Source organism: Microcaecilia unicolor, chromosome 7, assembly GCF_901765095.1.
Source record: "Microcaecilia unicolor chromosome 7, aMicUni1.1, whole genome shotgun sequence".
NCBI classification, from domain to species: Eukaryota; Metazoa; Chordata; class Amphibia; order Gymnophiona; family Siphonopidae; genus Microcaecilia; species Microcaecilia unicolor.
The window spans coordinates 32,574,438-32,599,257 of record NC_044037.1 but is presented as its reverse complement, the minus strand read 5'-3'; the positions used below and the strand labels follow the sequence as shown (position 1 = coordinate 32,599,257).

Here is a 24,820-nt window from a genome sequence, read left to right as displayed (position 1 = left end):
CTGCGAGATTGACTGCTGAATGGGAGAAGTTTGGGCTGCCGAGGAAACATCCCAAGCAACTCCCTTTCTCTTTGTATATGGTATTGAAGAAACAGCTTCCGCAGCAGGTAAGACACTCACGTTGCAGGTCGTGCCACCATCTTGGCCACTCTCCCATCTTTCAACTTTTAATGAAACTATGCATCTCCTTCATTCTAGCTTCTATTTATTATTAACTTTTAGCAAATTATTTCAACATCTCTAATAAAATTCGAACCCACCAAAACAAATGGAGAAATTCTCCAAACATATTCAGAAAAAGAGGGGCATTTTCGATATGATGTCTAAGTCTGACTTTGGACGTTTTGCACAAAACATCCAAAATCCAAATATGAAAAAGTCATTTTTGAAAAAAGAAAAACATCTATTTTTTTTTTTTTTATACCCTTTCAAACAAGGTTTGGTGCTTTTTGTTTTTTACCATTTTCAAAAAAACAAATGTCCAACTGAAAAACAGAGAAATTCAAGCCATTGGGAGGTAGGAGGGACCAGCATTTTTAGTAGAGGGGTCTCCCAGACATCCCAGGAGAGCAATGTGGCACACTAGGGGGCACTGCAGAATACATGCTCCCAGGGACTCATCTCACCGTTTCTCCCTTATCTTGTCTGCTGAGCTCCCCCCCTCCCCAAAAACCCACCACTACCATAGCCTTTACGGGTGAAAAGTGAACCTATATGTAGGTACAGTAGGGTTTGGATGACTCAAGTTTTCCACCCCAAGTGTAACAGCCTCTGTCCACCTATCTACAGTGCACTGCACCCACCCCTAGTCTATTCCAGGGACCTGCATGCTGCTCTAATGGACCTGGCTCTAACATCTGAGGATGGCATGCAGGCTGGTAATGTTTTTAATCACATTTTGGGGGGGAGGGTGGGAGGGAGTCAGTGACCACTGGGGGAGTAGGGGAAGGTCATCCCCGATTCTCTCCAGTGGTCATCTGGTCATTTAGGGCACTTTTTTGTGCCTTATTCTAAAAACAGGTCTAGCTCAAAACGTCTTAGTTTTAGACCTGGATGGTTTTATTTTGTTCCATTATGGCTGAAAAGCATCCAAGTGTTGCAGGTGACAGATTCTCCTAAGCCTTTAACGAATGAAGAAATTAAATAGCTAGTCACACACACAAGGATTAACACCAACTGCAAATACTGTAGCAGGATTTGCCTATCCACTCCTACTCTAGCTGAGATCATTTTCATGCTCCTTTTCCTTACGTTAGTTACCCTTATATTTTATCTTATCTGTCTCTATGTTCCACTTTTTAAACCATATGCTCTCTATTAGGATGTTTTAATGTGTATTGTGTTGACATTGTACGACGCATACTATGCCATAATGCGTACTGGTATTGACTTTTTTTTTTTTGTTATAAAATATTTTTACCACTTTAGTCAGGGCTGTGGCGTTGGTGCACCAAACCACTCCTCTATTTTGCTACTATGCAACTCCGGCTCCATCTCTAACGCTGACTTCTACTGATATTAGGCCTTAATTTTTTTGTTCTAGATCTAAAGCACTGGTAAACACAACTTTACATCCAGTACAAAGATATAAGTATAAAATGATTTTAAAAAAACCATTATACTATATGGTAAATTTATTTTGAAGCTGGAGTCAAGAGTTTATACATTTTTACTAACTCCACCCAAAATGGCTTCCGACTGTGACTCCATGACTCGGAATTCATAGCCCTGGCTTTAATTGTCTATTGTTTAAATCCACCTTATTCTTGCTGTGCTCTGCCTTGACAGCAATTCTTCAAAAAGGGCAAAAAATAAACCCTAACTAAATAAACCTGCTAAAGTTTAATCACGGGTAGGGATGTGGATTACACAGAGCAAGATCCAAGAAAAAAAGAAGAAAATACCTAGGATGGTGCTGCAGGCTAAATCCAGCGCAAAGACTAGAAGACATGCATACGGACATTTTTATTCTAGAAGACACATTACTGTCATATTCTGCAGTGAATGAACAATTAAGAATGCTGAAAAATGTGAGCAAATAATCAACCACAGATATTTGCCTGAAGATCAGGCAAAATCCTAAATATATTGTGAATTTTTTCCCCATATATTGAGTTACCACACAGTAAAATGCACTATGATTTAAGGATGCGTCTTCCTAGAGAACCGACATTAGCAAGTGATCTTCCTTTTGGGTGCTGGTTAGCCTTTGACAGAATTCTTAGCATCTCTGTGTCCTTTGCATGTTTTCACTGATAACGCTATTTACTCAATGGAGCATCTCCAACGGTGCAGGAATTCAGAATTACATAGTAGATGACGGCAGAAAAGACCTGCACGGTCCATCCAGTCTGCCCAACAAGACAAACTCATATGTGCTACTTTTTGTGTATACCTTACCTTGATTTGTAACTGTCATTTTCAGGGCACAGACCGTACAAGTCTGCCCAGCACTATCCCCGCCTCCCAACACCGGCTCTGGCACAGACCGTATAAGTCTGCCCAGCACTATCCCCACCTCCCAACCACCAGCCCCGTCACTCAATCTCGGCTAAGCTCCTGAGGATCCATTTCTTCTGAACAGGATTCCTTTATGTTTATCCCACACATGTTAGACTAAGGGGCCCTTTTACTAAAGGTTAGAATGTGCTAATGGAAGTAGTGCGTGCTAAATGTCTTATTTTATACCTGTGAGCTACGTGGCACTTAGTGCACACTAAGCTTTACCAAAAGGGCTCCCTAACCTGCTTATAATCGAACGAGAAAAACGCCCAAGTTCCGACCTAAATCGGGAGATGGACGTTTATCTCACAAAAACGAATAAAGCGGTATAATCGAAAGCCGATTTTTGGACGTTTTCAACTGCACTCCGTCGCAGATGCGGACAAAGTTGATGGGGGCATGTCAGAGGTGTGGCGAAGGCGGAACTGGGGCGTGGTTATCTGCCGAACAAAGATGGGCGCATTTCACCGATAATGGGAAAAAAGTATGCGTTTTTAGCTAGAATTTAGGACACTTTTCCTGGACCCTGTTTTTTCACGAATAAGGCCCCAAAAAGTGCCCTAAATGACCAGATGACCACTGGAGGGAATCGGGGATGACCTCCCCTGACTCCCCCAGTGGTCACTAACCCCCTCCCACCACAAAAAAATGATGTTTCACAACTTTTTATTTTCACCCTCAAATGTCATACCCAGCTCCCTGGCAGCAGTATGCAGCTCACTGGAGGAGTTGTTAGGGGGTGCAGTGGACTTCAGGCAGGTGGACCCAGGCCCATCCCCCCTACCTGTTACAATTGTGCTGCTTAATGCTTATTAGTCGTCCAACCCCCCCCAAACCCACTGTACCCACTTGTAGGTGCCCCCCTTCACCCCTTAGGGCTATAGTAATGGTGTAGACTTGTGGGCAGTGGGTTTTGAGGGGGATTTGGGGGGCTCAACACACAAGGGAAGGGTGCTATGCACCTGGGAGCTCTTTTACCTGTTTTTTTGGTTTTGTAAAAGTGCCCCCTAGGGTGCCCGGTTGATGTCCTGGCATGTGAGGGGGACCAGTGCACTACGAATCCTGGCCCCTCCCACGAATAAATGTCTTGGATTTATTCGTTTTTGAGCTGGGCGCTTTCATTTTCTATTATCGCTGAAAAACAAAAACGCCCAGCTCACACATTGTTGAATAAAACATGGGCGTCTATTTTTTCCCAAAATACGGTTCGGTCCACCCTTTCACGGACCCGTTCTCGGAGATAAACGCCCATGGAGATAGGCGTTTTCGTTCAATTATGCCCCTCTAAGTGATCTTGTGTATATTTAAGTAAAGGGTTTTTTTTTTTACCTGGTGGTTCTTCAGTGACCACACCCTCCATGTTTTCTCCCTTTACATACTCTGCATTAAGACCTTCTGTAGAGCAAAAAAGATAAGAAACAAATGGATTAGTGCACCTCCCAGATTATAGGGAACACATTTTGAAGCAAGCTCCATACTTTTGCCCTAATGACTCCAAGAAACCAAAAACCTTCACCTGATTCCATGGTGAGAGGACAGAGTTGCAGCTGTTACAGAACTAAGCAGAAAGGCAGATAGCCTCCATGTTGCGTGGCTGCAGCCCAAAATATTCTCCACTAAGGCAACCTTGCCACTGTTCGCATAGGCGTGAGGCTGGTGGAGATTTTAATTCTGAAGGTTTTGGTTACGTTCTAATAATTGTATTCGCTGAAAATGACTATGATTTTTTTTTTAATTGTATATATGCACAGACTTGTGAAAAGGTGAGAAATCAATTCTGTAAATTCAGTTAACCATGAGGTGTGCAGTCTCCCTGTCATGTTTGCAGACTCCAGTTCAGAATTTGGTTTTATGAGTGGAGGTGTAGCCTAATGGTTAGGGCAGTGATCTGAGAACCAAGGGAACTGGGTTCGATTCCCACTGCCTCAGGTACAAAATAACTACCTGTATATAATATGTAAACTGCTTGAATTGTAATCACAGAAAGGTGGTATATCAAGTCCCATCCTCTTTCCCTTAAGTTAAAAGGGCAGCAAAGATGGGAAAAAGTCAGTGCAGAAGGATTATAATTTTTAGCAAAGTTCAGTGCATTTCAAGTAGTTGGGGATTATACTCATAGCAAGGCTTTTAAAATCAAGGTGGGGTTCAGATGTAATCATTATATGGTTATAATTCATTACCAGTTGGCTGAGTGGGGTGTGTGGCCTAGTGATTAGAACAGTGATGAGAGCCAGGAAAGCTAGAGTTTAAATCCCACTTTTTGTGACCTTGGGCAGGTCACTTAACCCTCCATTATCCTATATACAAGACTTGAATTGTAAGTCCTCCTGGGCAGAGTAATACCTTGAGCTTGGATTTTGGATAAATGAGTAATCAGATCCAAATCCAGTTTTCATGTATATCACTGACCCATAGCTACGTTTATAATAAACCTTCAATCTATGAAGACATTCATTTCAATTCTTGTATACCACTAATATCCCCTTTCCAGGGTTCAGTGATGTTCACATTGTAGGTGAGACAAAAGCAGATAGTGTTAGTGTGAGATGTGAGAAACATTAGATGCCATTGGTGTAATGCATGAGACTAAAAACATTAAAGGAAAGGATAATGGATGATACTAGGAAGCAGAAATCATGATGGATTATTATGAAGCAGTCTTTGGGAAGAGAAAGGTTTTTAGCCTCTTCCTGAAGTTGAGGTAGCTGTTTTCTCTTCTGATGGAAATAGAGATTTCCATATTTTGACTCCAAGTACAGGGACTAGAGAGCTGAAAATCTTCTGATTTCAAATTGCCCTGTCAAATGCTGAGGCTAGCATTAGTTGTTTCAGTCTGTTAGAGTGGACCAGATATAGCGAAGCAGTCTTAGTTCAGAGGTGAAGCCCTGTAAAGATTTGAAAAACTAAACAAGCAGCTTTGAACCTGAGTCTTTCTGCTATGGGAAGCCAGTGCAGTTTGTTTAGATGAGCAACACTAGTATATCTATTCAATCTGTATATTAGTCTTCTGTATGATTTGCAGTTTTTTTTCTGATATTGACACTTGATACCAATAGAATGATACAGTAATCCAAGTGAAGTAGGACTAACATTTGGACTAGTAGTGCGAAGGCCTTTTGATTGAAGAATGGTCTGACTAGACGTAGCCGTCTCATTTTGAATAGTGTTTTCTTCCATAGCTGATTAATATGGGAAGACAAGGTGAGTTTAGAATTAAGCAAGACCCCTAATACTCTGGTTTCAGATTTGACTGTAAAGCTTTGACCACTTGGCAAAGATATTGATGATAGGACCTCATGAGTGAATTATTTCATCCAAAAATCAAACCTATGACTCAATTATAACATGTTCTATTTTCTGTAATGAAACATACGCATAGCCATACTGGGTCAGACCAATGGTCCATCTAGCCCAGTATCCGGCTTCCAACAGTGGCCAATCCAGGTCACAAGTACCTGGAAAACCCAATTCGTAGCAACATTCCATGCTACCAATCCCGGGGCAAGCAGCAGCTTCCCCCATGTCAATCTTTATAACAGACTATGGCCTTTTCCTTCATGAAATTGTCCAAACCTTTTTAAAACCCAGATACGCTAACCACTGTTACCACATTCTCCAGTAACGAGTTTCATTCTGTGAGTGAAAAAATAGTTCCTCCTATTTGTTTTAAAAGTATTTCCATGTAATTTCATTGAGTGTCCCTTAGTCTTTGAACTTTTTTTAAAAGAGTGAAAAATCAATTCACTTTTACCCATTTTACACCACTCAGGATTTTATAGACTTCAATCATATCCCGCCCCCTCCTCAGCCGCCTCTTTTCCAAGCTGAAGAGCCCTAACCTCTTTAGACCTCTAGCGTACCAAGGGCAGGGCGGTGTGGACAGGCTGCCCTGGTGCAGGCAGCCAGGGGGGTCCCACAGAGCACTCACTCAGCCGTCGGCTCCGCCGGTTCCCTGCCCTCTTTGACGTTACTTCCTGTTCTGCGGCAGGGGACCGGCAGACCCAACAGCAACACAACTGCTCCATGCACCTGCAGGTGGTGAGGATGATGCGCTTTGAAGTGGGGGAGGTGGAAGATACACTGAGGGGGGGGGGGTGATGCACGGGGGCGTAGTGGCAACCCGCCCCGGGAGGCAGCCAACCTAGGTACGCCACTTTAGCCTTAGTCTTTCCTCACATGGGAGCAGTTTCATCTCCCTTTTTCATTTTGGTCACTCCTCTTTGAGCCTCTTCTAATTCTGCAACCAGAATTGAATGCAATACTGAAGGTGAGGTCACACCTTGGAGCGATACGGAGGCAAAGTACAGTGTAGATTAACAAATATGGTTATATTCATTTAAATTTCAAACACTGTCTTGAAAAGGTGCTCTATAGCTGACCAAACAGACTCACCTTCTCCGGTTCCACATTTCCTTCCTTAGCTCCATGCAGATGTTCTTTTGCTTCTTGTCCCATGTTGCACCTGTCTAACAGGCCACAGGAGTTCCAGGCCTTGCACAACGAAGTATGCCTACTCATGGTGTGTGCAGTGGCGTACCAAGGGGGGGACGGTGGCGGGGGGGGGTGCCCTTTGCCCTGGAACAGGTTACTTCCTGTTCCTGGGCAGAGGGAGCATGAAAACAAAGAGCCGACAGGCGCATGGCACACCCCCCCCCCCCCCCCCCAGCGGCGTGCACCCGGGGGGGGGTTCTTTCGCCTGGGGGGGGGGCGTTGCACCCGGGGGCCAGGGTGCATCGGCGATCCGCCCCGGGTGTCAGCCCCCCTAGGAACGCCACTGGGTGTGTGCATGACTTTAACACTGTGACTCAACTAGAAATAAATCTATTTTAACTAACTAAAAACTAGTGTACTTCCTTCCCTAGACAATGTCTTTCTTCTGCACTGACTTTGCAGTCCCTTCTGGAGCAGATGTTCCTCTCTTCATAATCAGTAGCTTCTAACTCTTAACAGCTCTCACACTTTCTGTTAAAGGCAGGTTGCTTTCCTGACAGAACCTTCTCACAGCTTCTCTTGCACAAACTGTCTGCATCTCTCTTGCTGCTGGTTATCTATAGCTTGCAGGACAGCTTCAGTTCCACAGGCAGCTCTGAGCACTCCTCTAGCCAGCTTCCTGGCTTGTTACTTCCCACTGTCCTGGGTCTCTTCACAGGTTACAGCTTCTCTTCAGCTCAGCCTTCTCTCTTCCTTGGATGGGCAGCATAGCTTTCTGCTCTTCCCTGGGCATTTTCTTCTGCCATCTGCTCCCTGGTCTCCTCTGGACTCCACTAGGAGGGAAGGGTTAATTCTTCCTATCTCTGCCTTTCAGGATGCCAGTAGGGAGCAGGGTTCTTCTGGCTGCAACCCTGTTCTCCTGCCACAGCTGCCAATGCAGTCATGGCTCACTTCACTGCTACTCCCAGTTCTCACTCTTCCTTGTTTCAACATTCAAGGTCTGGACTGCTGCCACAGATGATGTTTCTCTCCAGCCGCTGCTGAGTAGGGGCTGCATCGGGAAGCCTCTTTCTCATCCCCTTTTCTAAACAGAAGGGGGGGGGGGGGGAGTTTAAATTTCCCTTCCCAGAAGGAAGATGATAGATCCTCCAGGGATTGGCAGAGGGAGGCCTTACATTAAGTGTGTCACAATACTGTGTTTACAATTGTAAAGTTTGTTATTTTTAATATTGTGAATCTTGAAAGTAGTACAAGGTGTTCCCTTAGTACAATTCAATTAATGGATTTTATCCTGCCCTTCTAGAAATCTCCTGTTTTACAAAATCCTAGATATGTATTTCAGTTACCTAGTTCTTTTGTAAAGTCAATTGTTTACCAGCCCAAATAGATGTATTTCAAACTAAAATAATTGTTTATTTATTTAGATTTTGCTCACACCTTTTCAGTAGTAGCTCAAGGTGAGTTACATTCAGGTACGCTGGATATTTCTCTGTTGCAGGAGGGCTCACAATCTAAGTTAAAAAAAAAATCTCTCCACTTGAGATGCAGTAAACACCTTAATTCCTCTCAAATATTCTACATGGCTTGCCTGAATGGTATAGATGTAGGCTTTATCCTGCAGCATAATTTTTGAGAAAATAAAATGGAACAGGTTTGGGGATTCCTGCTTAAACGTCCTTAAGAGGAAAATGGATGCTGTCTACCCAAGAGGGTTTCAATTGCTTTGATGTCCCCATGCATACCTCCTACCCACCCCCACCCTCCCACCCTCCCTGTCAGACTGTCAAAGTAATGCTTGGATGTTTCACTTATATATACTATCTGCTACCACATTTGCTTATTTCCGATCTGAGGAAGAAGGGCAACCTTCGAAAGTTAATCTAGAAATGTATTAAGTTATGTCCAATAAAAAAGGTATCATCTTATTTTCTTTTCCATGTTTTATTTTGTTTGATTTCTATAGATTCTACATGGAATGTTGCTATTCCACTAGCAACATTCCATGTAGAAGTTGGCCCTTGTAGATCGCCAACGTGGCCGCGCAGGCTTCTGCTTCTGTGAGTCTGACGTAGCCTGCGCAGCCTTCTACACGGAATGTTGCTAGTGGAATAGCAACATTCCATGTAGAATCTCCAATAGTAGCAACATTCCATGTAGAATCTCCAATGGTATCTATTTTACTGTCATAGTAATGCTTGAATGTTTTCACTTATATACACTGTCAGCTAGCACATTTGCTTATTTCCGATCTGAGGAAGAAGGGCAACCTTCGAAAGCTTATCAAGAAATGTATTAAGTTATGTCCAATAAAAATGGTAACATCTTATTTTCTTTTCCATGTTTTATTTTGTTTGATTTCTATTGATAACCTTAAGAGTGGATTAACACGGCTACCACACCTCTCTACTTAACTGTTTTAATGAAATAAAAAATATGAAATAAATCAGTGTTGCTTGACAGATTTGCTTTATTAATAACACTCCCCATTTGTTTGTCTATGACAAAACTGTCAGTGAATAAAGCTCTATGAGTTTAATACCCAGCAAAAACCTATGAAGACTAACTATAGGAAGTACAAAATCTGACACCATGTCCCTTTCTTCCCCATCCTTTGCACGTAGGCAACACTTGTTAAATATAAAATAATAATAATTTTAAAAATGTTATTTATTTCATCGTTTTTCAACAAGTAACAATTCTTGATTAGGTAATACAGGCAATACATTATCCATCTTAAAGAAAAATTATTAATGCCCTCTTTAGACCACAAAATTGGGGAGGGGAGTTACGAATTCAGGAGAGAATTTAAAGAAAAATAAAAAGGAAAACATTCATATGTATATAGCATAACACACATTAACCTGACCTTTTTTGTTTTTTACTCAATCTTACTTAACACTGGAATTAAGCTGTCCCAACTTTTTTTGATTAAGAAAAGCAGTTAATTGTTCAGGTTGAAGGAAGATATATTTAAGCCCTAGATATTTTATTACACATTTGCAGGGGTAATTTAAATATAAAGAAGCTCCTATGGCTAGAGCTTCTTTCCCAAGGGCTAAAAAAAAACTCTTCTCCTTTCCTGAGTTGTTTTAGTAACATCCGGATACATCCATATCTTTTTAACACTTGTTAACATTTTGTTACTGTAAATGTCAGGGGAAATGTCTATAAATTTTGAGTAAAGCCACAAATTGAGTTGTGAGGTAAGGGCTTTCCATAATCCCGAACTCAGCATATCTGGAGTAGATACTGAAATGTTTCCCCTTGAGTCCCATAGCTGATTGTTGAATGTGTAACCCATGGTTATGGTTTGTTTGCTTTCACAAAGTGGGGGGGGGGGGGGGGGGGGGGGGGACGGGCAGGGGCGGGTTTAGAGAGCTGTTGGGTGGGTGTACTCTGGATAATATTGCTTATTGTGACATGTTGCCTTGTTGGTTTGGTTTTCAATAAAAAGATTATTACATAAATAAATGGCATTCTTTGCTTGAAATGTTTTGTGCTGGCTAGTGTAGGAGGTTTGGTTCAGAAGGTCCTCCTGGCTTCCAGCTGAATCAGACCTGGTCACTGTTGGACTGTCACCATAAGCCTTTCTGCACTGCTGCTTCAGGATTTTCCTCTTCCATTAAATATGTTAATAGATTTGATGGACTATCCTTCAAAACAAGTATCAGGGCAGTGAACAATTGAAATCAACTTAGACAAGCTCAATACGGCAGTGACTGTTCTCAGCTGAGGGCCACAGAGTTCCTCAATCACCTCATCCCTGCACACCCTCAATCTAGTCACTAGATGTCACCATTGTATGGTAGCTGACAATGGAATGACTGAATTTATTTTATTTTTGTTACATCTGTACCCCACGCTTTCCCCACTCATGGCAGGCTCAATGCGGCTTACATGGGGCAATGGAGGGTTAAGTGACTTGCCCAGAGTCGCAAGGAGCTGCCTGTGCCTGAAGTGGGAATCGAACTCAGTTCCTCAGGACCAAAGTCCACCACCCTAACCACTAGGCCACTCCTCCACTTTCTGTCTGTGACTGCTCCGAGGAAGGACCATGAGAATGGATGAAAGAGTGTGTGTGTGTAAACTTGTTTGCTGTAGTATGGGATAAGCTTTGCAGTAGCCAAAAGCAATTTCCTCCATATTTGCATTTGGTAGTGCAATATAATCCATACCAGATGATCTTACTACCTCTGAATCACATTTGTGATTATTTTCAAAACATTTAAATTTACAAAGTCACATGGAGGGGCATTTTCGATATGATGTCTACGTCCGACTTTGAACATTTTGCAAAAAACATCCAAAATCTGAAAGGGTTCTAGGCGTCCTCATTGATGATACGTTGAAACCCTTTGCTCAGTTTGCAGCGGCAGCTAAGAAAGCAAACAGAATATTAGGTATTATTAGGAAAGGAATGGAAAACAAAGATGAGGATGTTATAATGCTTTTGTATCGCTCCATGATGCGACACCACCTCAGATATTGTATTCAATTCTGGTCACCACATCTCAAGAAAGATATAGTGGAATTAGAAAAGGTACAGAGAAGGGCGACGAAAATGATAAAGGGGATGGAATGACTTCCCTGAGGAAAGGCTAAAGCGGCTAGGGCTCTTCAGCTTGGAGAAAAGACGGCTAAGGAGAGATAATGAGTGGAGCAGGTAGACGTGAATCGCTTGTTTACTCTTTCCAAAAATACTAGGACTAGGGGGCACGAAATGAAGCTACAAAGTAGTAAATTTAAAACGAATCAGAAAAAATGTTTCTTCACTCAGCGTGTAATTAAGCTCTGGAATTCATTGCCAGAGAATGTAGTAAAAGCAGTTAGCTTAATGGGGTTTAAAAAAAAGGTTTGGATAACTTCCTAAAGGAAAAGTCCGTGGACTTGGGGAAAATCCACTGCTTATTTCTAGGATAAGCAGCATAAAATGTATTGTACTTTTTTGGTATCTTGCCAGGGACTTGTGATCTGGATTGATCACTGTTGGAAACAGGATGCTGGACTTGATGGACCTTTGGTCTGTCCCACTATGGCAATACTTATGTACTTATGGCACCTAAAGTTAGGCACGGTGTATGCCCTAAGCGCTATTCTATAAAGGACGTATACCCTTTATAGAATAGTGCTCAGCACGTAAAAATTTCAGCACCACTTAATAGAATTTACCCCTATATGTGCATAAACTAACAGAAATACATGTGTGTATTGAGCAAATGTTAAATACGTCTGCCACTGGCTACACTGCAAGTGTCAGATTTAGAAAGGAACAGATACAGGAAATTTCACTGCTTTCTTCATGCATACTGGCCACATCCTCTGATTTCTTTGGATGTAGCTGACACCTTTTCAATATAGTCAGGTACACTGGACTATTTTTCTGACTCTGGAGGGCTCACAATCTAAGTTTTTACCTGAGAAAGGGGATGGGATATGATATACTGCCTGTCTGTGGATACAATCAAAGCAGTTTACAAATTATATGCAGGCACTTATTTTGTACCTGGGGCAGTGCACTGGAGGGTTAAGTGTGTCAAAGGGCCAGCAACAGGATTTGAACCAGACTTTCTTTCTTGTCAGCCTAGTGCTCTAACCACTAGGCTGCTCATCCATTCCATGTGGCTACATTTTAAATGGCCTCCTTTAACTCGTAATAGCAGTGTGATACTATTTCTTAGGCCACCACCAAACCTGAGGAAAAAAGTTTTGCAGAGGTTGGGAAATGGCCTACTATTATACTCAGGCAACTTACGTTGTATGCTAAAGCAAAATTTCTTTTGTTGGTAGGAGATGTAACTGGATACAGCGCCGATCAGAGCCATGGCCAACGCACTGGCTATTCCTGCTATCGTCCCAGTCTCTGCCATGCTGTCTGCCACGACAAAACAAACAGAAATCAGACTTTAAATGAACAAATCCTTCACATAACAGTTACAGTTCTTATGTGCAAGCAAATGCTTTTCTTTCTTTCAACTTTTTATTTGTAATTTCCCCTCCCCTCCCCCCAGGAATCAGCCTCAATAATAAACATAGAACCAACCTCGACACCACCAGTTCCAACCAACCACCACCAGGGGGATACAAGTGTATAAAATAAGGTGACTATCCAGACACATTCTGCAATGCTAAATCATGCCCAGATAAGAACCAAAAGATTCCTTCAATATAGCCAGTTCTCTACTACCATTCACACCATGCGGCTATAATTCCCTTCCCCCCCTAAAAAAAGATCTTATTGTCTACTAGCCTAGGCATTTAGATACTCCTAAAATGATGACCACACTATCAAATTTCTTCACGTTCTTGCAACACTGCTTCCAATTTCTCCATTTCAGGGGCGGACTAACCATCCGGGCAACCGAGCAGTGCCCAGGGGCCCAGAGACTCTGCCCAGATGCCTACCACACACTACAGCCCTCCCTGGTCCTACCTTTAAAGACGTGCCGCTGGTGATCTAGTGGCCTCTGCGAGGGGGGGGGGGGAGAAATGTTATTTCCTGCCCATTGTGCTGCTGCTATTCCCCCTGCCTGACACTGCCGTACTTTAATAATGGTGGCCGAGACTCACTGCAGAAGTCTCGCAAGACTATCGAGACCTGTGAGAGTACCGCGGGAAGTCTCAGCTGCCATTCTGAAAACACAGCGGTGCCAGCAGGCAGGGGACTAGCAGCAGCACAGTGGGCAGGAAAGAACATGTTCCTCCCCCCCCCCCCCCCCTGCAGAGACCACTAGGGCCCTTCAGGTAGGACTGGGGCAGAGGGGCATCGGCTGTGGAGGTAGGGCAGTGGCGTGGTGGTAGGGGGGGGTGTCGGGCACTGGCGTGGTGGTAGGGGGGGGTGTCAGGCAGCGGCTGGGCGGGGGGGGGGGGGGGCCCAGACCATCCCCAGTGCCTGGGGGCCCAGACCATTCTCAGTCTGCCCCTGCGCCATTCCAAATATCTTTGCTGCTCTTTTAAGCCACTCCGCTTTCCCTGGGACAAATGCTTTTCTGTCCCCAAAATAAGCAGAATTATTTTGCTCAGGGCCAGCCCTACCAAGCGACGGTTTTTTATGCGTGGTCCTGTTTTTTAGCCCCTAGTGACTCATACAAATAAGGTGTCACAGTGCACATGGCCTTGCCTCCCTCTGCATCCCCCCTGCAGGCCGCCCCTGATTTATCTGAAGTGCTCTGCACAAGTTAGAGCTGTTGTTTTCTGTTGAACAGAATACATACCTGATGCAGAATCACCACCGCCATCTCCACCTAGAAAAGATGACTATATTTAGAATTAATCCATTAAACACGTTTTAAGAGTTAAGCATCTAGAAAATGATTAATTGCTTCCTTGTGACTAATTGCTTGCATTGGTTTGCAATTCTGCTTAAAGGTCTAGGAGAATGCCTTACATTGAAGCTGCTGTTCATCTGACCACTGCCTTTGACGGCTAATACCATAGGACACTGTGGTTTACACCCATGGTGTTGCACAAACTGAATATAATCCCCCCAAAACTGATCATGAGGATGAAGGTTCTGCTATCTTTCACCTCTGGAATTCCCTCTCAAAATCTCTCTCACATCAGATGTAAACATATAGTAAAAACATAGCTATTGTGGTAGGCATTCAGAGGTATACTTTTAAACTGATCTTTCACTTCATGTGCATTCTTGTACTCCTAGAAATAACGGTAAATAAACCCTGTGTATGTGGGGAAGGAACAAGGGGCATCATCCTCTTCCAAGCACTTAAATGCTTACCTTTCTTCTTATCGGGCTTATAGCTTCCATCATCAAGAATATCTGCAAGATCTGAATCGGAAAAACCTGAAAAGACATGACACATTTTACTTCATGAAGCATCTTCCTCCACAGAAACTCCACATCCACATCTGGTGTCACAATCACAAGGAATACACTGCACATGTTTCTAAAGTGCTCAAAAAGGTAGACACTGTTTTTTTTCACCGAGGAAGATTTGGGTGGGATACCGGTGCCAGAAATGGTATTCGAAGCTGACGAGTCGGAGAAACTTAATGAATTCTCTGTAAACCTGGAGGATATAATGGGGCAGTTCTACAAACTGAAGAGTAGCAAATCTCCTGGACCGGATGGTATTCATCCCAGAGTACTGATAGAACTGAAAAATGAGCTTGTGGAGCTATTGTTAGTAATATGTAATTTATCCTTAAAATCAAGCGTGGTACCGGAAGATTGGAGGGTGGCCAATGTAACGCCGATTTTTAAAAAGGGTTCCACAGGAGATCCTGGAAATTATAGACCGGTGAGTCTGACGTCAGTGCTGGGCAAAATGGTAGAGACTATTATTAAGAACAAAATTACAGAGCATATTCAAAAGCATGGATTAATGAGACAAAGTCAACATGGATTTAGTGAAGGGAAATCTTGCCTCCCAAACTACTACATTTCTTTGAAGGGGTGAACAAACATGTGGATAAAGGTGAGCTGGTTGATATTGTGTATCTGGATTTTCAGAAGGCGTTTGACAAAGTACCTCATGAAAGACTCCAGAGGAAATTGGAGAGTCAAGGGATAGGAGGTAGTGTTCTACTGTGGATTAAAAACTGATTAAAAGATAGAAAACAGAGAGTAGGGTTAAATAGTCAGTATTCTCAATGGAGAAGGGTAGTTAGTGGGGTTCCCCAGGGGTCCGTGTTAGGACCACTGTTTTTTAACATATTTATCAATGACCTAGAGATGGGAGTAACCAGTGAGGTAATTAAATTTGCTGATGACACAAAGTTATTCAAAGTCGTTAAATCGCGGGAGGATTGTGAAAAATTACAAGAGGACCTTAGGAGACTGGGCGTCTAAATGGCAGATGATGTTTAATGTGAGCAAGTGCAAAGTGATGCATGTGAGAAAAAGGAACCCCAATTATAGCTACGTCATGCAAGGTTCCACGTTGGGAGTCACGGACCAAGAAAGGGATCTAGGTGTTGTCGTTGATAACACGTTGAAACCTTCTGCTCAGTGTGCTGCTGCTGCGGCTATGAAAGCAAATAGAATGTTAGGTATTATTAGGAAAGGAATGGAAAACAAAAATGAGGAAGTTATAATGCCTTTGTATCGCTCCATGATGCGACCGCACCTCGAATATTGTGTTCAATTCTGGTCACCACATCTGAAAAAAGATATAGTGAAATTAGAAAAGGTGCAGAGAAGGGCGACTTCCTTATGAGGAAAGGCTAAAGCGGCTAGGGCTCATCAGCTTTGAGAAAAGGTGGCTGATGGGAGATATGATAGAGATCTATAAAATAATGAGTGGAGTTGAACGGGCAGATGTGAAGCGTCTCTTTACGCTTTCCAAAAATACTAGGACTAGGGGGCATACGATGAAGCTACAATGTAGTAAATTTAAAACGAATCGGAGAAAATGTTTCTTCACTCAACGTGTAATTAAACTCTGGAATTCGTTGCCAGAGAATGTGGTAAAGGCGGTTAGCTTAGCGGAGTTTAAAAAAGGTTTGGACAGCTTCCATAAACCATTATTAAATGGACTTGGGAAAATCCACTATTTCTGGGATAAGCAGTATAAAATGTTTTGTACTTTTCTGGGATCTTGCCAGGTATTTGTGACCTGGATTGGCCACTGTTGGAGACAGGATGCTGGGCTTGATGGACCTTTGGTCTTTCCCAGTATGGCAATACTTATGTATTTATTTGTTACATTTGTATCCCACATTTTCCCACCTATTTGCAGGCTCAATGTGGCTTACATAGTACCATAAAGGCATTCGCCAATTCCGGTTATGAGCAAATACAGAAATGTTGTGGTAGAATAAGGTCCATGTGCACAGACACATTAGGGAATCATAGAGAGGAAGAGTTATTATACGTTCATGTAGAAAACAAAGCTGAGATATGAAGCAAGTCATGAACAAAGTTTACATCCACTGTGTGCAGTATCCTGTCCTTGGTAACCCGGTTTTTACACTGAACTCCAAAATGAGACTCAGCAAAAGGAAAAACTGTGACTATGTATGAGAGGCAGGGGCATAGCCAGCCCTCTGATTTGTGTGAGGGGGGGGGTGGGGGGAGAGAGATGGACTAACGGGGCAATGTATCCCTCCCTCACTCGGTGCATTAGAAAGTATAGCTTTGCTGGTGAGGATGCCAAAGCTCTGCCAGCAAAAGAAATTCACTGTCAAACCACTCCCCCCCTCCTCATGGGGCTGCAGTAACCCTGAAGTTATCAGGTGACTCCAGCCGCCGACTCCGGGGCTCCATAAGCACGCTGAGTTCTTGTGCAAACTGAGCATGGGCAAGGAGTCCCGGCATCAACGGCACCCCGCCGGCTTCCAGGTTACTGCAGCAGTGCGAGGAAGGGGGGGGGAGGGGGAGGGGAAGCGGCTCAGCAGTGAACTTCTTTGGCTGGTGGGGCCTCAGCATCCCCACCAGCCATTTAACGGGTGCAGTGCAGGTTTGAAGAGGGCCTGAGTCCAAAATAAGGGGGCCCATTCCCCCTCCCTTGGCTACATCACTGATGAGAGATATATTATCCAAAAAGCCTACGAAATAGAATGGCAGCTTCATGTACTTAAGATACGGCAAGGTGGCCTCTTTTCAAGAACAAGTGCCTGAAGGAATATTTGATACAAAATCATGTATAGTACATAATTCTTCAACCAAAGCTGCAGGTTTTTAGTTTGATAAAAATAAATTGTAATTCTAGCTAACATGTTCTCGTGAGCTAAAAATGGTCCTTCTTGCATTAATTCATCCCCTTTGGGGCAGAACAATGCTGAGTGAAGGTACAATTCGGTAAATATAAAGGGCTTGATATTTACAAGGATTTAACCAGGCAGGAGAAGCTCTTGCCTTGTTAATTCACACTGAGCCCCTCAGGAAGGATTATTAATCAGCACTTAACTGGCCTGGCTGCCACTGCATTGTCCAGGCAGAGCCGGGGCGGAGTTAGAGTTGTCCCGGAAGTTATGTGGCACTAACAATATTCAGTGCTTGTTTGTGCATAGCTAACCAGGCAAGTAGGGCTGCTTAAACAGTAATCCTAATTCTTCTGGTTAGCTATGTGGTATAACGCCTTAGCGTTACCCCTAGCACCCACCTGGGGTTAACTCTGCAGCCACCTGGAGGGTCTGGCTCAGCGCTACCCAGGCCCGCCTGCACCTGTGCCCCTACACTGGCACACCCTCCACCCGACTGCTGGGTCCTGCTGGCCTCTGGACAAGTTCTCCTACCTGCAAGTTATTTCCCTTGTGGTTTCTAGGGACACTGGGGCCACAGTCCTAGGGGTTCCACCACACCCATAGACCGAGAACACAAACTGCCATGATTCTTAGTTAGTCCAGGAAACAGAGCTAACAAACCAATAGGTTTATTATCAAAAAAAGTAGAACAATGAACAGCAAAAGTTTAAACAGGAACAGATAAAATAACAAGGATTTGGTGTTAAATCTAGCAGAACACTTTTTACTACCTATGGAGGTCAGGATAAAGAAAATGCTCACAGAAATTGAACAGGGCTTCAGCGCAGAGGTCAACTCCCACCACACACCCAACTGAGACAGAGGAGTTCTAGCACATTCTGGACTAGGTCTTTGGCTTCAGGGCCAATCAGGGCCCAGGGCATTAGCACTATGGGTGTTTGACCAATGACACTGCAGGTTACTTTTCCCTTTTGGGGACTGTAGCTAAAAAACAAACAAAAAAAAAACAGACCTTGTTTGACCTCTACATTATAGCTGTAACAATCACTTGCTGGCCAACTAAGGGAAATACCCTGAAGAAAAAGAGTATCATAGTGCAGCAATACAAATCACCAAGCATTGGTGCTCCCGTTCCACCACAGCGTGTCTCTGAGTACCATCCATATCCACATAACTTCTGGATATCACCAATGACTCTGTTATTTACTGTCGGTGCCTGGAAGTGGCCTAACACTGAATATGCGACTCTAATTTAGGAAGAAAGGGGTAAATAAGTAGAGCCTAAAAATCAGTGCTGAGAATTTAACACAGCACGATTCTATAAAGAGTATGCATCCTTTACAGAATTACGCTTAGGTATAAACTGCGCCTAACTCTAGGCATCTGCAATTAGGCCTCCTATGAACAGGCTTAAATGCAGGCACCTACAGGTAGGCAGAGTTTGGCCATATTCTATATCAACACACATAACATTTGGGAATGCCCCCCAAAACACCTCTATCCATGCTCCCAAATATATATGCATTAGGATTTACACACATATCGTTATAGAATATGATATGTGCATAAATCTTAATTATTGCCAATTAGTGCTAATTGGTTATCACTAATCATCAGAACCGATTGGCTCGTTACTCAATTGAGTTATACGCATTAAATTGGGTGCATGCCCAACTTAATGCACGTAACTCTTACCACCATATATAGAATTTGGCCCTAAGCATTTAAAATGACAGTCACTGCCACCAGCTGAATATTCACCTGAAAGAAAATAAGTTGATATACTGTTTGTTTTCAGTGTGTTTCATGATATCAAAAAGTGTTAATGTTCTCACTTCTATCAGTCCATTCATCTAGTCTGTGACACTGATATCAGAAATGTCACAGGCAAGGCTGACAGGCATGCAGCCAAAAGTGAACTGCACTGATCCATGGGGTTCACCGGGGACCCAGTTCACACCATGCAAACAAAGGAATAGTGTGAGTGGATTCAAGAATGGAGATACTGTACATAAGTACATAAGTATTGCCATAATTTGGAAAGACCAAAGGTCCATCAAGCCCAGCATCCTGTTTCCAACAGTGGCCAATCCAGGTCACAAATACCCGGCGAGATCCCAAAAAAGTACAAAACATTTTATACTGCTTACCCCAGAAATAGTGGATTTTCCCCAAGTACATTTAATAATGGTTTATGGACTTTTCCTTTAGGAAGCAGTCCAAACCTTTTTTAAACTCCGCTAAGCTAACCGCCTTTACCATATTCTCTGGCAACGAATTCCAGAGTTTAATTACACGTTGAGTGAAGAAAGATTTTCTCCGATTTGTTTTAAATTTACTACATTGTAGCGTCATCGCATGCCACCTAGTCCTAGTATTTTTGGAAAGCGTAAACAGACACTTCACATACTAGAAGCTCGAGACCCTGCTGATTAAAAGCCAAAGAAAAACCAGCCACAGGGCTGGCAGAATGCAGTAAGCAGGGTATGCATGGCAGGGGGCGCCAACATTCAGGAGGCACCAGAGATTGTCATGCTTACCCTGCCCCCCAACGCCACAGTAATGCTGCCATCCCCCTCCTGCATTCTACTACCTTGCCACCCACCCTGGTGGTGTAGTGGTCTCTGTGGGGGGCAGGAAAGAATCCCACTCTTTCCTGCCCGCTGCCACTACTCTGTCTCCGGCGCTCTCCACTTTTCTCTCCTGTGCCGTGGACAGCCCCACCGTATTTTAAAAATGGCTGCAGAGTCTTCCACCGAAGTCTCAGCAGCCATTTTGGGAAAACATGGCGGCGGCAGCACCCACAGCACAGAAGTGAAATGCGGGGAGCGCCGGAGACGGAGTAGCGGCAGCAGGCAGGAAAGAGTGGGATTCTTTCCTGCCCCTGCAGAAGCCACTACACCACCAGGGCGGGCAGCAAGGTAGGGCTCTAGTATGCTGGAGGGGGATGGTGGCATTACTGTAGGGGGGGGCAGGTTTTGGCAAAGTATAAGTCATCACAAGGACAAAATATAAGGAAACCAATGGACTGCATTATTTATTTATTTTCAGGTCATTTATACCCCGCCTTTTGCCACAGTTTTGCAGCCCCAAAGCGGCTTACAATGAACTAGTAAAATAAATACAGTTACAGGTACATTACATTAATTAGAGCGGGAGAACAGGGAAAGAAGGGAAAGGGAAGAGAGTCAAAGATGGACGGCAGAAGTCCAGGTAAGCCAGGAGGGATGATGGAGGTCCAGACAAGGAGATTGACACGAACAGGACCAGCAAGATGATCCTCACACGGGAACTGCAACAGCGCCCAGGTGGAACAAAAGAAGCACAGAAGAAACATGCAGAGGCATGACGAGATGGAAGGCAGTCATTCACAGCAACGGAGTCAGCTGAGCAGGAATCAAGATGGTGGATCAAACGGTCGTCCTCTGCAGCCCCAACCGTCAGGGTCCTCCAAGCCAAGGACCTCCTCCACTGCTCTTCCATCAGGCCGGCAGAAGAGGAAGAGCCAGCGATGACAGCAGGGGAACAGCTCCAACACGTCGGCCAGAAGGTCGTAAAGGCAGCAGATTCCCCGACGGAAAAAACGAGGAACGGGGGAGAGGCAACAGCGCAGCATCCAACGGTCAGCGGTCGAGCGGCAGGTCGAGTGACGGGAGGCACAGACAGAGCATGCCGGGGGCAATCCCGCAAAGCAAAGGAAACCGGCGGCACGGACGAACCGAAGGAAGCCCAAAGCCAGAAAACGCCGGCCCAAACGAGTAACCCACACCGACCTGGCTCCCGCAACCGCACCGACAAAGCAAACAGGCCGCCCGTTGGCACCGAAACAGCAAAGAGTGACGACAGCCAGCCGCTCCATGAAACAGCTTGCTCCAGAACAGGTGGCAAGAGAAGCCCCTGATCTCCACAGTCCCCGAGGGTCAGCATCGGGCCAGTTCCCTGCCAAACAGCGGGCAGACTCCGAGATGAAATCAGAAGCTGGTGGATCGTCAGCCCGTTAATCAGCGGCCATTTAGTTAAGTTAAAACAAATGACAGATCTGCATGAAAGAAAATATTTTTATTATTTTGACTTATGAAAACCACTTGTCCCTGAAACATGCTGAAAATAGAATAATCCATTTGTACAAAAGAAAAGAGATGAAGATGTGATTCCATGTGCCCCAATGAAAGAAGAGTTTAATTTTACTTCCAATCTTTATAACACCAGGCATCCCAAGGCAGATTACAACAACAGTTAAGATGAACCCATCAGTAAACAGGATATCCACTGAAATTTGGCCATGTACTACTGTATTGTATAGAACAGTGTAGAAAAATGAGCACAAAATAAAGCCTTTATTAGTGCTGTTTCCACAAGCTACAATACATGTTTTAAGCAGTTTTAATAATATTCAATTTTATTTCATGATATTTATATCTACATATGGGAAGTTTTCAAATAAATTAAAAAGCTGTCAATAAAAAAAAATAAAAAAAAAAACAACAACTTTTGTTCACCTAACCCTTTAGTGTCCAATGGTCCCATCAATCTCTTCCCATATGGCTTATTACGGAAATATTGGACACTAATTAAGGCACTGAGTTGAAAAAGGGTGTGGGGTGGGAGAAGGGGGAGGGAGAAAGGTGATGCTGGACCCGGGGGGGGGGGGGGGGGGAAGCGGGGCCCCAGAGACCCAAGCACCAGCCCTGACTAGCCACACAGTGAAAGGCTGAAAATGCATTACTAATGGGGAGGGTGGGGAGGGGAAAGTAAGGGGGAGATGGAAAGGATGAAGGTAAGGTAAGGGTGGATAGAAGGGGGACATAGGGAATGATAGAGGCAATATAGAAAGATGGAGTGATGTTTAGTTAAGCTACAAAATGCTGTATAGCTAATACAAGTGTGATATCACCAAATCTGCAAAATAATATAGGATTATTAGAAATATACCCAGTAGGAAAGACAAGAATTAAGATCAAACTTCAAAAGCTATTTTCCTTTGGTAGTTTGATATCCCAGAAAGCCAAACTCTGAAAATCAGTAAGCAAATACATTGCAAAACAGAAAATAAAAATCAAACAAGCAGTGCCTTTGATGAAGAAGGGAACAACATTCTAGTGACAAATACCATATGGGTTTCTAATTTCTGAGGGAGTTCTGAGAGAAGAGGAAGCTTCTCTGGGTAAGTCAATATTACTTTTCTGGGAGATTTGGTGATTTAAGCTTATGATAGCAGCAGTGGGGGGGGGGGGGATGCAAGGTGGGGTGGAGGAATAATTGTTTGACATGGGGGGAGGGAAGGAGAGATAGTGGACAATGGGAGAGGAGAGATGTTGGACATGGAGGTGGAGGAGAGGGAAGGACAGATGCTGCACAAGAGGGGGAAAAGAGGGAGGTGTTGGATCCAGGGGCAGAAGGGATTGAGGGAGAGATGCTGGACAATGGGTGGGAGGAAAGAGAAAGGAAGAAATACTGGACAATGGAGGAGGGGTAGGAGGGGAGAGAGAACGGACAGGCAGATGCTGGTGGGGGGGTGTTGGGAGAAATAGAGAGGGAGATGTCAGGCTATGAGGGTGAGGGGAGTAAGAGAAAGGGAAAAGTAGGTTCTTACCTTGATAATTTTCTTTCCTTTAGTCACAGTAGATGAATCCATTAACTGATGGGTTGTATCCACCTACCAGCAGGTGGAGATAGAGAACACTGAAAGCACATGGTGTTCCTGGATGCTCAGCCCCCTCTGCCTTCAGTATATGAAATTTCCAAAGCAGAGTGAATAAGAAAGGCAAAATAACAAACTTTCCTCACAGAGAACATACGCCCCAGAAACGGAGCAATAACCAAACAAAGGAGGGACGTCATCAACCTCCTGCAATAAAAACAGCATGTAGTCACTCTGATAGCTTGTCTTCAAGTACTCCTGATGAGGCAGAATGTCTGTATGCAACATCTGTACAAAAATTTAAGTCAGACAGGGAGGGATCATGGATTCATCTGCTGTGACTAAAGGAAAGAAAATCATCAAGGTAAGAACCTAATTTTCCCTTCCTTGTCATCAACAGCAGATGAATCCATTAACTGATGGGATGTACCAAAGCACTCCCTAAGTAGGGTAGGAACAGGCAACTCTGCGAGCAAGCACTTGCGCTCCAAAATGCGCATCCTACCGCGCTGCCACATCCAGCCTGTAAAGCTGCACAAAAGAGAGCTCAGAAGCCCAGGTACCCGCACGACAGATCTCTTGAAGAGAAAAGACACCCGTTCCAGCCCACGAAAAGGACATTGCCCTCATAGAGTGCGCTCTAATCGCTTCAGGCGGCGACCGCCCTGAAAGCAGATAAGCAGAAAAAATGAGTTCCTTCTTAGACGCCGGAAACCCCCGTCTGGGACCTGCCAACAGAACAAATAAATGATCAGAATTCCTAAACTCATTTGACATCTACAGATGCTGCCACAGAGGCCTGCGGCCATCCAAAAGGCGCAATTGCCCAAAGGAGTCCGGAAACTCCTCCTTACAAAAGGAAGAAAGAAAAATGGGCTGGTTCAGGTGAAAAGCTGAAACCACCTTAGGCAGAAAGGAAGACACCGTACGAACAGTTACCCCGGATTCCAAGAACTGTAGAAAAGGATCCCGACAGGAAACAGCCTGAAGCTCAGACACTCTTCTTGCCGACGTCATTGCCACTAAAAAAACTGTCTTGAGAGTCACATCCTTCTCAGAAGCCCGTTTAAGAGGCTCAAACGGAGATCGCTGGAGCGCCTTCAATACGAGCCCCAGGTTCCAAGCCAGACAGAGTGACCGCAAAGGAGGACGGAGACAAAGCGCCCCTCTGAGAAATCGGACAATATTCGGATGAGCAGCAAGGGACAATCCAGAGACTTTCCTCCGGAAGCAGGCCAACGCTGCCACTTGAACTTGAAGGGAATTGTAGGCCAGGCCCTTTTGTAGCCCGTCCTGCAAAAAGTCCAGCAAAAGCGAGACTGTCACCAGAGTCGGCGAGATAGACTTTGGAGTACACCACACTGCAAAAGTGCACCAGATCCGAGAATAAGTCGCAGAGGTAGACCACATGTGAGCCTGCAAGAGCGTGGCAATAACCTTATTAGAATAGCCCTTGACCCTCAATTGCGCCCTCTCAACAGCCAGGCCGTAAGACCAAAGTGGCAAGGATCTTCCATAGTCACCGGACCCCGAACTAACAAGTTCGGAACTCGAGGCAACAGAGAGGCGCGTCCACCAGCA

The 24,820-nt window shown here is 44.2% G+C and overlaps 1 protein-coding gene across 4 annotated transcripts in view; it reads right to left on the bottom strand.

Annotated features, from left to right (window-relative positions):
* Nucleotides 1–24,820, bottom strand: part of CD99L2 (CD99 molecule like 2) — a 134,295-nt gene that overhangs the window by 10,147 nt on the left and 99,328 nt on the right. For all 4 annotated transcript variants that reach the window (XM_030210624.1, XM_030210626.1, XM_030210625.1 and 1 more), the window contains 4 exons: nucleotides 14,669–14,734; nucleotides 14,145–14,174; nucleotides 12,686–12,805; nucleotides 3,832–3,897 (listed from right to left, as the gene is read on the bottom strand). In XM_030210624.1, the coding sequence (XP_030066484.1) occupies nucleotides 3,832–3,897; nucleotides 12,686–12,805; nucleotides 14,145–14,174; nucleotides 14,669–14,734 (282 nt within the window). The remainder of the gene's footprint in view (nucleotides 1–3,831; nucleotides 3,898–12,685; nucleotides 12,806–14,144; nucleotides 14,175–14,668; nucleotides 14,735–24,820) is intronic.